Consider the following 16,960-nt stretch of genomic DNA (forward strand, 5'->3'; position numbering starts at 1 on the left):
ATAAAAATTGTAAAAGTACATTCTAAAACATTTCAAACTGAATATTACAGAAAGTGCAAAAAAAAAAATTCCCCCATACATCATGTTCCACTCTGAGATGTCTCAATATATTGTAAATATCAACAGTATATCGTTCCTTAGATATGGAGACCAAAACTGCACACTGCGAGGGAGAGGCATGTTTGTGGGATGTGACTGCAAGCTACCATTGAAGCAACTGCAGTAGGGAAAAGACCATTGTCCACCCTCCTTTTGGAATGTGCCTTTTCAAAGAATGTCTAGAAGGAGATGCACTGGTTGTTGTTGAGGTTCATCCCGAGCAGCTCCATGACGCAGGACACTATGAGCTGTTCCCAGGATTGCACACTGAGACAAACACAACTGTTGCTGCAGGACTCAATGAAAGATGATCTTTGGTCTGCCGGAAACTTATTTGTCTTCCAGTGTAAAGAATAGTCCATGACTAACTGTTGCAGACTGGCACATTCCAAGTTCCAGGACTACGTGCTGAAGGACGCACTAAAGCTTGGGGCAACCACAGCAAGGGAGCAATGGAAAGAGGCTGCTGCCTAAAGCCTTTCTGCCATAGTGCACTGAGGGGTTGGAAACTGTGTAGCACCCTTCGGATCATATGCTTGACGTGGAATGAAAATGCATTGCATTGAGGCACCACTTGACCTATTCTCAGAGATTCCATGTGGTGTAGGTACACCCATAGTGCTGTTAGGGATGGAGTGCCAGGATATTGATCCAGTGACAGTAAAGGAACGGTGATGCATTTCCAAGTCAGGATGGTGAGTGGCTTGGAGGGGAACTTTCAGGTGGTGGTGTTCTCGTGGTGTCTGCTGCCCTTGTCCTTCTATATGGTAGTGGTCATGAGTTTGGAAGGTGCTGTCTAAGGAGCCTTGGCGAATTCCTGCAGTGCATCTTGTAGATGGTACACACTGCTGCTACTGTGCGTCGGTGGTGGAGGAAGTGAATGTTTGTGGACGGGGTGCCAATCAAGCAGACTGCTTTGTCTGGATGGCGTCAAACTTCTTGAGTGTTGTTCAAGCTGTGCTCATTCAGGCAAGTGGAGAGAATTCCATCACACTCCTGATTCGTGCCTTATAGGTGGTGGACAGGCTTTGGGGAGTCAGGAGATGAGTTACTTGCCACAGAATCCCTAGCCTCTGAGCTGCTCTTCTAGCTATATTTATATAACTGCTACAATTCAGTTTCTGGTCAATGGTAATCCCCAGGATGTTGATAGTGAGCGATTCAATGATGGTAATTCCATTTACAGTCAAGGGGTGTTGGTTAGATTCTCTCCTGTTGGAGGTGGTCATTGCCTGGCAGTTGTGTGATATGAATGTTACTTGCCACTTGTCAGCCCAGGCCTGGATATTGTCCAGGTCTTGCTGCATTTGGACATTGACTGCTTCAGTATCTGAGGAGTCGTGAATGGCACTGAACATTGTGAAATCATTAGCGAACATCCCCACTTCCCACCTAGTGATGGAAGGAAGGTCACCAATGAAGCAACTGAATATGGTTGGACCTAGGACACTACTCTGAGGAACTCCTGCAGTGATGTCCTGGAACTGAGATGATTGACCTCCAACAACCACAACCATCTTCCTTTCTGCTAGGTATGACGCCAACCAGCGGAGTGTTTCCTCCCGATTCCCATTGACTCCAATTTTGCTGGGGCTCCTTGATGCCACAGTCAGTCAAGGGCCGCCTTGATGTCAAGGTGTGGTTGGGAACCTTTGAGAGCAGGAGGAGGTGGTTTGCTGGCATACCTGTAAGGTGGGAGGAGGGGACTTCTACCATAGCCTCACAAGCTGCCCACTAGCTAGTTACAATGATCACCACGTGCACAGTTACCCACAGAATACCCATGCCAGTTCTTCCAGGGCTACCGCATGCACAGGCACAAAGAGCGGCTGATTCATGTGCAGAAGCAAAGAATGGAGTGACATCTGAATTACGCAACAAAATGGAAAGGCATGACGAGGGACAAAAGGCAAAATTAGAGGGCAGCCTGGAAAATCCAGGACCGTCGGTCACCCTGTTGCAAGCAAGGGTATGGAGGAAAGTTGAATTTTATTGCACTTTCTGTAACAGCCAATGTGAAATGTTTGGGGGCCTACTTGCGAAAAAAGTATATCTTTTGGGGGGTGGGTAGGTGGGTAGGGAAGCGAAAAAAGAAAGTAAGTGCGGTGTATCTAAGGTTTTGCAGGACTGGTCTTTGCCAAGGAGGTTCGCGCGCGCGCACGCGCACGTATGACGTCGTGGGAAGGGAGGGCCGGTGTTTGCCTTTGAAACGGTGGTGGTGGCGGGAGAGCGCGCGCGCACCCCCCACCCCGGGCACGGGCACGTAGGGCCAGAGAGCGAGCGAGCGAAGCGCGGCAGCGGCGGGGTTTTGAGGGGGGGGGAGGGGACGGTGAGAGATTCGGTCCTGACGGGAGGGCCGCACCGCTCGGGTGCCGATGGAAATAAAGCAAACGGTATTTTGCCGGGGGGGTGAATATGAAATCCGGGGGGGGGGGGGCGGGGGAGTGAGTGGAAGCAACAAAAAAAATTGAAGCGGGGGGTGGTGGGGTGGGAAGAATGTGTGTGTATATGTTTGTACCGGAGATTTTGGAGGAGGAGGAGATGGGGAGGGGGGGGGGTCGGTGGGAGGAGGAATAAATTGAAAGATTAATGGCGGGGGTAATCAATGGGCGGGTTCGAGGCCTGTTGGCGGAGGCTTGGCGCCGGCTCCCTGCTTGTTTCAGGTTGGGTGAGATGGCGTCAAGTGATTTATTTTATACTTTGGGGGAGGAGGGGAGAGAGAGGTTTCATGAGGTGTGTTTTATTTTGGGTGATGGGCGGGGGCCACGCTGGGGAAATGCTGCCGGTTTGGAGTATATAATGGCTGTTGCTGCCTGTTTGCCTGCCGGCAGAAGGCTCCCTCCTCCCTCAAGTCAATAATATTACAACTGGAATCAACATTTATATCATTAGCCCGCGGGGGGGGGGGGGGGGGGTCAGACAGGGTTGGTGAACCCCCACCCCAAAAGCCATTTACTTGCTCTCTTGACCAGCCTTCAATTGGATACGAATCGCTGGGTGTTTTAAGATGAATTCCCCCCCAATTTAATCCGACGGTTCAAAATTTTGATTTTAAATTACTTCTACCCCCCCCCCCCCCCCGCAAAAAAAAAACCCCAAATTTTTTTAAAAAAATGCAGTTTTTTAGGCCGAGTTTGAATTCACAGACAGGCCGGTCTCCCGAGAAGGCTTGGTTTCTCCCTTTCTGCCTTGCCTTGTTTCTACACCATTCCTGAGGAGGGAGGGAGTTAGCTTTTCCTACAACATTCAGGTTGATGATGGGGATTTTTTTTTTTGGGGGGGGGGTGGGGGCGGGGAGATCTTAATTTCCGTCGGTGGGACCTGAATTTGGCAGGAAGTTTAAGAGGAGGAGGAGGAGGAGGGGGGCGAAATGTTGCGCATGTGCAGGAAATGATCCATTATCCTGCAAAAAAAGAGGATCCGAGGTGGACGCAGCGGCTTTAAAACCTTGTAAACGACACAAAAAGAATCACCTTTCATGGCTGTCTCGCCCAATTTGCTGCATGAGTCCTTTGCTGTGTGTCTGCCTTAATTGCAGATCACACCACAGTGGGTAAAACGTATTGCAATGCTTAAAAAAATAATCCTGTGCTAAATTTCTCCGGACTGTAGTCTGATGGGCCTTGTGGAGAGAAACAATCGATTAATAGAACACAAAGCAGTTTTTTTTTTGCTTGTCAATTTAAAAAAATTTTCAAATGTCAGATGTTTAAAGCTTGTAATTATGTTTTTTTTTTAGGATTTCTCTGAATATTGAATTATGAGGCTCTCCTTTGTTGCACACCCCAGTGTTCCGGTTTTGCTGCTATCTTGTTAGGATTTTTAACGCTCCCCTCTCATCCAGCTGCTCCTGAAAACACACATGGTGCATTGTTGTCGTTCCCCAGATTGTGTCTGTTCACCAGAGCTGCTCAATAACCTTCAGCAAGCGGATCAGCGACCTCTAGGATAAATATAAAGTAGTTTGTTTTCCAGACCTAGTGCCCTTATTTCTGCTGTGGCTGCACTGCAAATATGGAGCCCTGCATGGAGTATTTCTTGGCACAAGTGCTGCAGAAAGACATGGGACGTCGGCTGCAAATTGCACAGGAGTTGATTGAGTACATCACAGATCGCCAGAAGTCCCATGACCTGGAACAGGACCAATCAATGCTTGATCGAATGGTTGATGGCCTTGCCGCTGGTTGGGTAAACTCCAGTAACTTCAAGGTATGCTTAGATTGAACAACTGTAATATGCAAACATAACTAGCTTTTCCTGAAAAGAGAGACACGTCACCAAAACTTTTCATCTTGCACTCGTCAGGCCAAGTGCAAGATCGTCAAATCTCAAATGATCACAGCAATTTATACCACAGGAGAAAGGGTTGTTGATTGGTTGGCAAGTCAACTCTGCTCGGTTGAGATGTTGCCATAGAGGAAGCAACTATAGGCTCCCCAAACTCCTGGGTAACTGTAAAGAACAGCTTTTCCTGTGATTTGAAATTTGACATTCTTGCATTTGTCCTGATGAGTGCAAGGCAAAATGCTTGGCAACATGTCACTCTTCAGCAAGATAAAAGATTTTTTGCTAACAAATGGGTATGACAGCATAGTGGTTATATTGCTGGACTTGCAATCCAGAGACCTGGACTAATAATCTGAAGAGGTGAATTCAAATCCCACCATGGCAGTTGGAGATTTAAATTCAGTTAATTAAATAAATCTGGAGTGAAAAGATAGTCTCCGAAATGGTGACCATGAAACTACTGAATTGTCATAAAAACCCAATCAGCTCATTCATGTTCTTTAGGAGGAAACTTGCTGTCTTTACTTGGTCTGGCCTGTATTTGACTTCAGACCCATAGCAGTGTGGTTGACTCTTAACTGCCTTTTGAAATGGCCTCACGAGCCACTCAGTTAACATCCTCACTTTCTAGAGGGCAATTGGGAATGGGCAGTGAATGCTGGTGTTATCAGTGGCGCCCACACCCTGTGAATGAATAAATATAAAAACATTTATCTTTGCAGTGTTTCCCTGATTCAATAACCAATTTGTTAAGAGCTTCAGTGGCTCAGTTGATAGCATTCTTGCCTCTGAGTTGGAAGGCCCTGGGTTCAAGTCACACTCTAGGATTTGTCCCCAGAAAGAGCAGCTCAAAGCAGTTGTTAATCAGCCTGCAAAATCCTCCCAAGAGTCCACGTCAGTGTCCAAGGGAGGGAAAAAAAGAGTGGAGCTGCACCAAACAAACCGGTTTGTTGTCTTTACCAAAGGTAATCATTATTAATAATTTAAATATTCATTGCAAAGATAAATGTTAAAACATTTTTGTTAGGAGAAACGAGTGGCTCTGGACTTCGAACCTAAAAGCATTGGAATGTCCTCTCCTTGGAACTTGTCCTGCTCCCTTTTGATGATTTGTTGGAAATCCATGCTTATTGCATGCTTTGGTAATCAGTTTTCCCAACCCTATACATCTCAAATAAGCTGTCAACTGGAAGGAATCTAGAAACTACTCCCATCATTTATGAAAGTGTCAATTATATTCTGTAAGCCTTTTGTTTCTCATGAAAATGACTGCAATCCCTGGGGACTATCATGATAGTTAAGTGCTCTAAAGCTGGGTATTGTTTGGCCCCCTTTTCTGTAGCACCTCCAAGGGCTTGAAATCTGTTATACGTTCATACTAAAATCTGGTATAATACTATTGTTGTACATTTGTACCAAGGAGACCAGTTTTTTGTAGTGAAGTGCTCCATCATATGCAGTAATATAATTTTGTCATGGTAAATTTTGGCAAAATCATGTATTTGTTGTGATAATGATTTTCAAATTGGATAAATGTAAAAAAGGTATGAACAGTCACCATATGTTTTGAGGTGTTGGTTGTGTCGCAGCTGTCTCACTTATACTTCCCTTAGGGGGGTGCAACAAAGGTTCATTAGGCTGATTTCTGGGATAAGGAGATTGTCCCATGAGGAGAGATTGAGCAGACTAGGCTTGTATTCTCTAGAGTTTAGAAGAACAAGAGATGATCTCTGTGAAGTATATAAAATTCTTATGTGGCTTGATAGGATAGATGCTGGGAAGATGTTTACCCTAGCAGGAGACTCTAGAGCTAGGTGTGATAGTCTTAGGATAAGGGATCGGTCATTTAAGACTCAGATGAGTAGAAACTTCTTCATGCAGAGGACTGAGAGACTGGAATTCTCTTCTCCACAGAGATGTGGTTGCTCAGTCAGAGAGTATATTCAAGACTGAGATCGATAGATTTTTGTCCGCTAAAGGAATACAGAGGGTGGGAATGTGGAGCTGATGTAGACATTCAACTGTGATCTTATTACATACGAACATATGAAATAAGAGCAGTAGTAGACCATTCGGCCCCTCAAGCCTGCTCTGCCACTCAACAATATCATGGGTGATCTGTTTATGTTTTGAATTCCACGTTCCCATATTGAATGGTGGAGCAGGCTCAATGACCTGTATGGCCTACTCCTGCCTCTCATGTTTTTATTTTCACTTGGGGAGAGTGGATTTTGCTGCTTATTTTGATGATTGTCAATCTCTGGTTGTTGCATCCCAAGCTTTGTGGACGAGATCACTGGGAATGGTCTTTGTGTTTTGGTGAATGTCTGTCTAATTTCTGCATTCAATTAGTGTAACTGGTGTTTCTTCAATCTGAACTACAAAGTCAGCTGAATACTACAAATGGGAAGCATTCAGCTCACAAATCCCAAATGAATCCACTAGTAGAGGTTTTAGGCCATCTGGGGCTCTGTGAATCAAAGTTGTCTCTGTACCCGGGTAATTCTCTTCAAATCAAATCCAAATCCAGAGGTAGTTCACATTTAGTATGATGAAACAGAAGGCTCCTGTTTCAGATCTGCTTAAGGAAACTCAGATGGAATGAGAGGTGCATGAAAATTCTCAGCATCTGTGAGGAAACATATAAATGTATTCAAAGGATTTAAAGTTTGTGCACGTTTCAATCAAAAATAAATGTTTCACCTTTCAATTTTTATTTTCATTTCCTTCCCATTTATCCTGAAAGTTGATGAACTCTTGTCTTGATCCAAGTGATTGTTCTTCCTGAAGGCTGCTCATCCCAATCACATAATGAGCCTCCCCAATGTCCATGTGTACTTTATAGCTGGGGTCACTGTACAGAGATTTTTGACTGGGAATTTGTTTGCTTATGCGTTTTATATTTGCTATCCCACAGCACAGAGGCCAGTTGCAGCAGACTTACTCCTTCCCTGCAATTCGCTGCCTCAAAATAACTATTGTGGAACCATCCTGATCATTGTGGCTCAGGAATATATCAGCTGATGAGACATGGGGCCAACCAGATTCATTTAAAAAAAAACCCAATCTAACAGGATAATTGGTTGAGTTTTAAAATCTTTCTCTCAACTATAAGAAATTTGTCCATCATTTTTATTGTACAGGATATATTTGCCAATCAATAAATTTACAAAAGTCTTAACTTTAGCAACTGTTTGCCAACAGCCATAACTGCCAATGACTATTTTTATGTTGGTTTTCAGTCCTCCACTGCTGTGTCACCTCCAAACTAGACTACTTGAATGTTCTCTTGACTTTCCATCTTTGTGACCCATAAAGCTCAGTTCACCCAAAACTCTGCTGCCCATATCCTGCTTCACTCACCTATCACTTTATGACCTTGGCTTCTTCCCAGTCCCCCAACATGCCCAATTTAAAATTATCTTTCATGTGTTAAGCCACCCTGCAGTTTTCCTATTGGAGTTTGACTAGTATTGATTATTTCCCCTTTGGGACATGGATTGGTACACTTATAAAACGTTTCCATTATTAAATTACTCATTCAAAGGAAAAATAACTTTACTGTTCAATAGAAGCACAGCCTTTCTTTGGAAATTGTCAGGCAACACAGAATAATTTGGCACCTGAAGTAGGAACATAAGGGCAATTCCATGACCCCAAAGGGGAGTTGTGCTTGCAGGGGATATGATATCCCAGATTTAGCCTTCATTATATCAGAACCTACTGTGAAAGTGTTAGCAATGCAAATAACAGGGCTCCAGGTATCCACACTTGTATGTAAAATGCTGTGAATGTACCAAATGTATGTGGAATCTTGTTAGGGAAGCTAAAAAATATTTTTAGTGGTCTCTATGGTGGGGAGACTAAACGCAGGCTGGGTGACTGCCTTGCGGAACACCATCGCTCAGTCTGCAAGCACGGCCCCGAGCTTCTGGTTGCTTGCCATTTTAATTCGCCACCCTGGTCTCGTCCTCAGCCTGCTACAGTGTTCCAATGCAGCTCAACGCAAGCTTGAGGATCAGCTCCTCACCTTCTGGTTAGGCACTTTGCAGCCTTCTGGACTCAACATTGAGTTGAGCGAAAGCGAAAAAAATAGCTGGAAAAGCTCAGCAGGTCTGACAGCATCTGTGGAGAGGAAGACAGAGTTAACGTTTCGAGCCCGTATGACTCTTCAGTTGAGCGATTTCAGACCATGAACTTTGTCTCCCATTCTGGTTTTTTTTTATTGACATGTGCTGGTTTGAATCTTGTTTTTCATGTTTTTGCTTTTGGACAGAGCTGTTCATTATTCTAGCATTTGCACTTAGCCTAGACAAATGCTTTGTCTCTTTCCTACAACCATTACCACTCCTTTTGCCTTTTGTTCCATTGCATCTTTGTCATTTAATCTCTCCCATCCTCTACCCTATCCCAGACCTTCCCTTTTGTTCTCCCCCCCTCCTTTCTATGGTAAAAAACCATCACATTTCTACCCTCCTTCAGTTCTGAAGAAGTCATATTAGACTCGGAATGTTAACTATACTTCTCTCTTCATAGATGCTGCCAGACTTGCTGAGTATTTCCACCACCTTCTGTTTTTATTTCCGATTTCCAGTATCTGCAGTATTTTGCTTTTACGAAAAATGGCATTTTTCTTGAAGGCCTGCCCTTCATCTGAATTATGCTTCTTCCAATTTAATTTTTAAAAAATGTGTAATACATGGGAAGTTGTGGGTTTCCATAGATCATGTCCCTGGCATCTCTTTTTTAAAATTTTTGCCATTCTCTCGTTCCGTTAGAGTTTCCCAGACAATGCCAGCAGTCTGCAACCTTGCCAAATTGACCATTCATTTTGTGCGAGACAGTGACAGTAGGCTACTTGAGTGTTGCGGCATCACAGATAAACTTCTGTAATTATCTGTGCATTTTTGCAAAGGGATTAAACAGTAGTGAACAGCATTGGGGAGTATTGCTAAGATTTTTGCCTCTTGTTCTTTTTTACCTGAGAATCATTTGAGGCAACTTGTGTTACTCAACTGGTGCCTTGGCTCAAATTGTCTATCTCAGCACAGTGGTTTTGTAAGAGTGCCAATCCCTCAACACCTATTAAGGGATTGAGAATGCAGTTTTAATTGCCATGGATTTTCCTTCATGGGCTGCTTATAAATGTGCTTTCCCTCTAGCTTACAGTGTAGATCTATGTTTTTGACCAAAATGCCACCCCATCATTTGTAGCATGTACAAATTATTGTACAAATCAGTTGTCTGTATAATTCCTCATGGAACTCTGTATCTAGATTCATGTACCTTTTCTCTTTCTATTCCCTTCCCAAATCAAAAGTCTGTTTTGTAGATTTTCTATATCCAAATGCACAGCATGACTCTGAGATGCATATGGATTATCACTGCCTTTGCATTGCTATACAGCTTGTCCACGTCCAATCTTGGATGATCCATATTTTCCCTCCTGTGAGCATGAGGAAGACTGAAACAATAGTTTTCAGCACCTGTTACAAATTCTCTACCTTCATCCCCAAATCTATCTCTCTACTTAGCCACTGAAAAGTTGAAGTAGATTTTTGCACCTTGGTGCCCTATTTGACCTTGAACTGAGCTTCTGTTTCCATATCTGCTTCATCATTAAGAATGCCCACTTCCATATGTAATATCGCCCACCTTCGCTGCTGTCTGCAATTGAAACTCTCATCCATGCATTTATCGTTTCCAGACTTGACTAGTCCAGTGCTATCCTGGCTGAGCCTCTCATCTCCAGCATTCATGAACTTCAGCTTACCTAAAACTCTGCATGTTTTCTGTCACATTGACCCATCACCTCAATGTTTTATGACCAATTTAAAATTTGCGTTCATGTATTTAAATCCCTTCATGGCTTGGCCTTTGCCTATCCTTCTATGGCCCTACATAACTTGCAGAACACACTTGCTCTGATTCTGGTCTCTTGTGTGTCTCTCCCTCAGCCCTTTTCACCCACCATTGGAAGCCATACATTGAGGTAATTAGCTCTGGAATTACCTCCCCAAATCTATCTACCTTCCCACTTCTCTCCCTTCCTTTTAAGATTCTCCTTAAAACCTATATCTTTGATCAAGATTTTGGTCACACTACTGAAATCTCATCCTTTGGCTTGATGTTATTTTTGTCTGTTTGCATCTTAGGATGTTTCTTTCTGTGAAAGGTGCTATGTAAATGCAAGCTGTTGATCATAATGCTTTTAAATTTCAAGAAATTCACTTTAATCGTCATTTGATAATTGTCTACTAAATGTGATATTGAGACATATCGATAAAGATGATTTAACATTTATCTCCTTGCTGAGTTAACCTATCTTGGTTGGGATTAAGAAGGGGAAAATTAAGAATTGGGGGGTGGTTTCTGCTCTTGACTGCAGTTCGTTGACTCCTGCTGCGAAGAGTTGGAGTGTGAATATTGAGTGAAGATTAGAAAGTGTAGTATAGATTGAATTTGCATGTGAAGCCCTCTGGTAAATAGCCTTTCAGTATTTACCATCTAGCCTTCTGCATGAAGAATGGTTAGTTGGGCAGAGCCCCTGTTGTTTGTGGAAGTATACCCCATCATGGGCTTACATCTTTTTTGTACAAAAGCTAACAATTTTTAAAAATTCAGTCATAGGATGTAGGTGTCGCTGGCTAGGCCAGCATTTATTGCCCATTCCTAATTGCCCTTGAGAAGGTGGTGGTGAGCTGCTTACTTGAACTGCTGCAATCTAGATGGTGTAGGACACCCACAGTGCTGTTAGGTTGGGAGTTCCAGGATTTTGACTCAGTGACAGTGAAGGAATGGTGATGTATTTCCAAGTCAGATGCTGCATGGCTTGGAGGGTAACTTGCAGGTGGTGGTGTCCCCATGTGTCTGCTGCCCTTGTCCTTCTAGATGGTAGCAGCAATGGGTTTGGAAGGTGCTGCCCAAGGACCTTTGGTGAGCTCTTGCAGTGCATCTTGTACTTGATACACACTGCTGCCACTGTGCGTCAGTGATGGAGGGAGTGAATGTTTGTGGATGGGGTGCCAATCAAGCGGGCTACTTTGTCCTGAATGGTGTCAAGCTTCTTGAGTGTTGTTTGAGCTGCACTCATCCAGGCAAGTGGGGACTATTCCATCACACTCCTGACTTGTGCTTTGTAGATAGTGGACAGGCTTTGGGGGAGTCAGGAGGTGAGTTACTTGCTGCAGGATTCCTAGCCTCTGACCTGCCCTTGTAGCCACAGTATTTATATGGCTAGCCCAGTTCAGTTTCTGGTCAATGGTAGCCCCCAGGATGTTGGTAGTGGGGGGCTCAGCGGTGGTAATGCCATTGAATGTCATGGGGCAGTGGTTGGATTCTCTTGTTGGAGATGGTCATTGCCTGGCACTTGTGCGGCACGAATATTATTTGCCACATGTCAGTCCAAGTCTGCATATTATCCAGATCTTGCTGCATTTGGACACAGACTGCTTCCATGTCTGAGGAGTTGCCAGTGATGCTGAACATTGTGCAATCATCAGTGAACATCCCCACTTTTGACCTTATGATGGAAGGAAGGTCATTGATGAAGCAGCTGAAGATGGTTGGGACAAGGACACTACCCTGAGAAACTCCTGCACTGATGTCCTGGAACTGAGATGATTGACCTCCAACAACCACACCCATCTTTCTTTGTGCTATGTATGATCCAACCTGCAGAGAGTTTCCCCATGGTTTCCATTGACTCCAGTTTTGCGAGGGCTCCTTGATGCCACAGTCACTGTCACCTCACCTAACAGCTCTTTTGTCCAGGTTTGAACTAAGGCTGTAATCAGGTCAGGAGCTGAGTGACCCTGGTGGAATAAAAACTGAGTGTCAATGAGCAGGTTATTGCTAAGCAAGTGCCGCTTGATAGCACTGTTGATGACCACTTCCATCACTTTACTGATGATCGAGAGTAGACTGTTGGGGTGCTAATTGGCTGGGTTGCATTTGTCTTGCTTTTTGTGTACAGGACATACCTGGGCAATTTTCCACATAGCCGGTTAGATGCCAGTGTTGTAGCTGTACTGGAACAGCTTGGCTAGGGGCGCAGCAAGTTCTGGAGCACAAGTCTTCAGTACTGTTGCTGGAATATTGTCAGGGCCCATAGCCTTTGCAGTGCCACCAGTGGTTTTTTGATTTCACATGGAGTGAATTGAATTGGCTGAAGACTGGCATCTGTGATGCTGGGGATCTCTGGAGGCGGCCGAGATGGATCATCTACTCGGCACTTCTGGCTGAAGATTATTGAAAATGCTTCAGCCTTACCTTTTGCACTGATGTGCTGGGCTCCTCCATCAATGAGGATGGGGATATTTGTGAAGCCTCCTCCTCCTGTGAGTTGTTGAATTGTCCACCACCATTCATGACTGGATGTGGCAGGACTGCAGAGCTTAGATCTGATCAGTTGGTCATGGAATCACTTAGCTCTGTCTATCGCTTGCTGCTTATGCTGTTTGGCATGCAAGTAGTCCTGAGTTGTAGCTTCAGTGGGTTGACACATCATTTTTAGATATGCCTGATGTGCTCATGGCATGCCCTCCTGCCCTCATTGAACCAGGGCTGATCCCCTGTCTTGGTGGTAATGGTAGAGTGGGGAATATGCCAGGCCACGAGTTACAGATTTTGCTTGAGTGCAATTCTGCTGCTTCATGGAATCCCAAGTCTTGAGTTGCTAAATCTGTTTGAAATCTATCCCGTAGTGCCATACAACATGATTGAGGGTGTCCTCAATATGAAGGCAGCACTTCGTCTCCACAATGACTGTGCGGTGGTCACTCACACCGATGTGGTTCTGTTGTGGGCAGATGCACCTGTGGCAGGCAGGTTGGTGAGGATGAGGTCAAGCATATTTTTCCTTCTTGTTGATTCCCTCACCACCTGCTACAGACCCAGTCTAGCAGCTATCCCCTTTAGGACTCGGCCAGCTCGGCCTGTAGTGATGCTACTGAGTCACTCTTGGTGATGGACATTGAAGTCCCCACCCAGAGTGCATTCTGCACCCTTACACCCTCAGTGCTTCCTCCAGGTGGTTCAGCATGGAGGAGTACTGATTCATCAGCTGAGGGAGAGTGGTATGTGGTAATCAGCAGGAGGTTTCCTTGCCTGTGTTTGATCTGATGCCATGAGACTTCATGGGGTCAGGAGTAGATGTTGAGGACTCCCACGGCAACTCCCAACTGTATACCACTGTGCCGCCACCTCTGCTGGGTCTGTCCTGCCGGTGGGTCAGGACATACCCAGGGATGGTGATGATGGTGTCTGGGACATGATCTGTAAGGTGTGACTGCATGAGTATGACCAGGTCAGGCTGTTGTGGACAGCTCTCCCAATTTTGGCACAAGACCTGAAATGTTAGTAAAGGGGGACTTTGCAGGGCCAATAGGGCTGAGTTTACCGTTGTTGTTTCCCGTGCCTAGGTCGATGGCAGGTAGCCTGTCCAGTTTCATTCCTTATTGATAAAACTGAGTGCTGGGTCATTTCAGAGGGCATATAAGAGTCAACCACATTGCTGTGGATCTGTAGGGCAGACCAGGTAGGGATAGCAATTTCCTTCATTAATGAACCTGATGAGTTTTAAGTACAATCAACGTCATTAGACTTTTAATTCCAGATTTTTATTGATTGAATTCAAATTCCACCATCTGCCATGGTGAGATTTGAACCCAGGTCCTGAAAGCGTTACCCTGGGTCTCTGGATTACTAGTCCAGTGAGAGCACCACTACATTGCCTTCCACCTGATTTTTTTTTAAACATCAAGAAACTGTTTGAATAGAGCCAGCTGTACATTTATTCCTTTGTTCCAAATAGTAATACTGCTTTCTCTCTTTAAAATGTCTTTTTAACATAAGTGCTGATGCTTGTGAATAAATTTCCCTTGTTGAGGGGTAGAGGAGATTTGTCAGTTTTGATCCCCCATGGTGTGATTCTCTGTTAGTCTATGGTAGACTTACTATGGAGCCTAATGTTGAATTTGTGATATTTTGAGAAGAGGCAAATATTTTTCAAGAGGACTAAGTTACCTTAGTAACAGAAGCCAGTGGAGAGAATGTTGGGTTTTCTCAGGCCTGAAGTGGAATATTTTAAAATTTGTATGCTAATTGAAGGCCATTTTTTTTGCACTTTTTAGGTCATGTTTGCATTTTATCCCCCTACCTTTTTAAAATTATCCCTCTCACTCAGCCACCTAGCCTTGCAACTCTCTGCCAGATACTCAGGAGGATGATCTGAAAGTAAATGGTCGGCCGCAGAGACCAGGAACTTTCTCTTCTCACCCGCCCCCCAAACCCTTAATTTGGTTTAGATTGCAAATTGGGTAAACTGATGGTTGAACCTACAGTCATATCCATTCAATGGATCTGATCAGTAATGATTTTTCATATTTGTAGTGTAATAGAAATTTTAAATTTATTTTTGAGTGCCAGGAGTTAATGATAACCATGGCAGAAATAACAGTGGGAAGCATGTTCACTTCCTGAGAGACATGCAGGAACTAAAATTAAATGCAATTTATTTTTTTTGGGATTTTAAGAAATAATAAAGAGGTTTTTTTTTGTTTTTGGTTTAATTTGAAAAGAATATTGCTAGTTTCTCTTTTTCTCACCGTTTCCTGATATTTAGCCATTTTAATTTAATAACGGGACAGTAACTTTTGGTACCTTACCCAAATAACCGTTTGTCATGTAGAAGCCTTGACAGTGAGTATTGACAGTGAGTATTGGCAGCCAGCCTGCTCCTGTCAACACCTGATGTCCACACAGATTAATTTCCAGAATCCATTGTTGAATAGCAGATAAGTATAAGAATGCCTGGCCATCTCCCCCTTTCTCTCCTTTCCCCCAAATCTAGATGTCAATCTCTGGAGGCCAATTGTAGCATCTTGCTGTCTTCCTGACTGATCAGCTAACTTCGCCCATTCCAATCAGTGCAGATTAACTGCTGACTGAATAAACCTGATTTGAGGAGAATAGTCAGAAGAGCAATTCCACATTTTTCTGTTTTTGTTTTCCCCTTTTTCTCTGTTCATCAGCTTAAAAGACAGGTTGGCTATTCTCAGTTCTTTACTAGGACAGATATAAATAGGTTCCCAGGAATTACATGAATAGTTTGAGATTGGCACTCCCTTTAATTTTACATTTCTGAGGGGAAGGGCTTGTGCGTCAGTTCACACCCAATCCTCCAGTAGTTTGTCACTGCACAACACCTACTATGTAATATTTTAATTAGAAACTTTTAATTGAATCTGAAGGACTGTACTTCCTAAAGCTGCTAGATTTATTGCACGTTGACAAAAGGTAACCTGATTGAACATTTTCTACAAACATTTACACTTCGGACTTTGCTTGAAAGTTGCATATGAATGTTTTGACATATCTATTTGTGCTGCAAAGTCCCAGTTTTTATTCATCAATTTCATAGAAGAACAGACCTGTTAATTTAATACTGGCAGATAATTTTAAAATTCCTTTACCATACATGTAGGCACATTTTTTTTGATGGAAATTTCCATATTCTGATTAATTGTGAGAGTAGAGTTGTAATATGTGCTTGTGTTTTTATAAAAAATAAGTTGAAAAAAAATCTTTCTCTTACGTACCTCCGAGCAGCTGGTGCAAAAATACCTTGGGGTAATCCATCTGCTGTTTATCTGTGGGGGGAAATGTGTAGTCTGGACTTGCTTTCCTGATAGCAAATGCAAGATTGGGACTGGTGAGTGTGAATCAGTGTTTTCTCACTTTGCCACATAATGCTGTATAGTAACTTTTGAAGTAAATTCAGTTGAAGAATGTATTGATTTTGTAAACCTACAAAAGTAACATTAGAAATTTTGACTGTTTTTAAAATTACTGTTCATAGCCATAGCCGTTCAAATACACTCCTCTTGTCTTCTCGTATTGAAGTACATATTATTGAAAAACTCCTATTTGTTTACCACAGGACCGATATGATTTTAAAAATGAATTTGATTTGGTGTACTATACACATGTGTTCCTGTTAATATACCTCATGATGAGGCTAAATAAAGTCAAAGATAACCTTTGCTTATGTAGTGTTTTTAACGTAGTAAAATGCACCAAGGTACTTTGGGAGCATTATCATGCAAAATCTGACACCAGCCTACATAAACAGATATTAGAACAGATGATCAAAGGCTCGCTCAAAGAGGTAGGTTTAAGGAGCAACTTAAGAGGTAGAGGAGTGGCTAGATTTAGGGAGGGAACCCCCAGAGCTTGGGCCCTGTTGCCAGAGGTGGAGCAAAGGAGATCGGGAATGTGCAAGAGAATTGGAGGTACACAGAGATCTTTGTAGGGCTGGAGGAGGTTAGGGAGATGAGGAAGGGCAAGAGATTTGAACACAGGAGAATTTTAAAATTGTGTTGCTGGACTGGGCACCGGTGTAGGTCAGCAAGCTTATGTGTGATAGGTGAGTGGGGTTTGGTGCAAGTTTGGATATGGGCAGCAGAGTTTTGGGTGTGTTGAATTTTGCAGAGTGTGTTAGGTTGGAGGCTGACCAAGACAGCATTAGAATGCTTAAGTCTGGAGGTTGCAAAGGTTTTCAGCACCTATGAAC

At 43.5% G+C, this 16,960-nt stretch overlaps 1 protein-coding gene across 4 annotated transcripts in view; it reads left to right on the forward strand.

The window, feature by feature from the left end:
* The first annotated feature begins 2,370 nt into the window (after nt 1-2,370).
* Nucleotides 2,371-16,960, forward strand: part of clasp1a (cytoplasmic linker associated protein 1a) — a 316,093-nt gene continuing 301,503 nt past the window's right edge. For all 4 annotated transcript variants that reach the window (XM_078552573.1, XM_078552570.1, XM_078552571.1 and 1 more), the window contains exons 1-2: nt 2,371-2,492; nt 3,839-4,308. In XM_078552573.1, the coding sequence (XP_078408699.1) occupies nt 4,114-4,308 (195 nt within the window). In that variant the 5' untranslated portion in view covers nt 2,371-2,492; nt 3,839-4,113. The remainder of the gene's footprint in view (nt 2,493-3,838; nt 4,309-16,960) is intronic.

Source organism: Cetorhinus maximus, chromosome 11 (genome assembly GCF_964194155.1).
Source record: "Cetorhinus maximus chromosome 11, sCetMax3.hap1.1, whole genome shotgun sequence".
NCBI classification, from domain to species: Eukaryota; Metazoa; Chordata; class Chondrichthyes; order Lamniformes; family Cetorhinidae; genus Cetorhinus; species Cetorhinus maximus.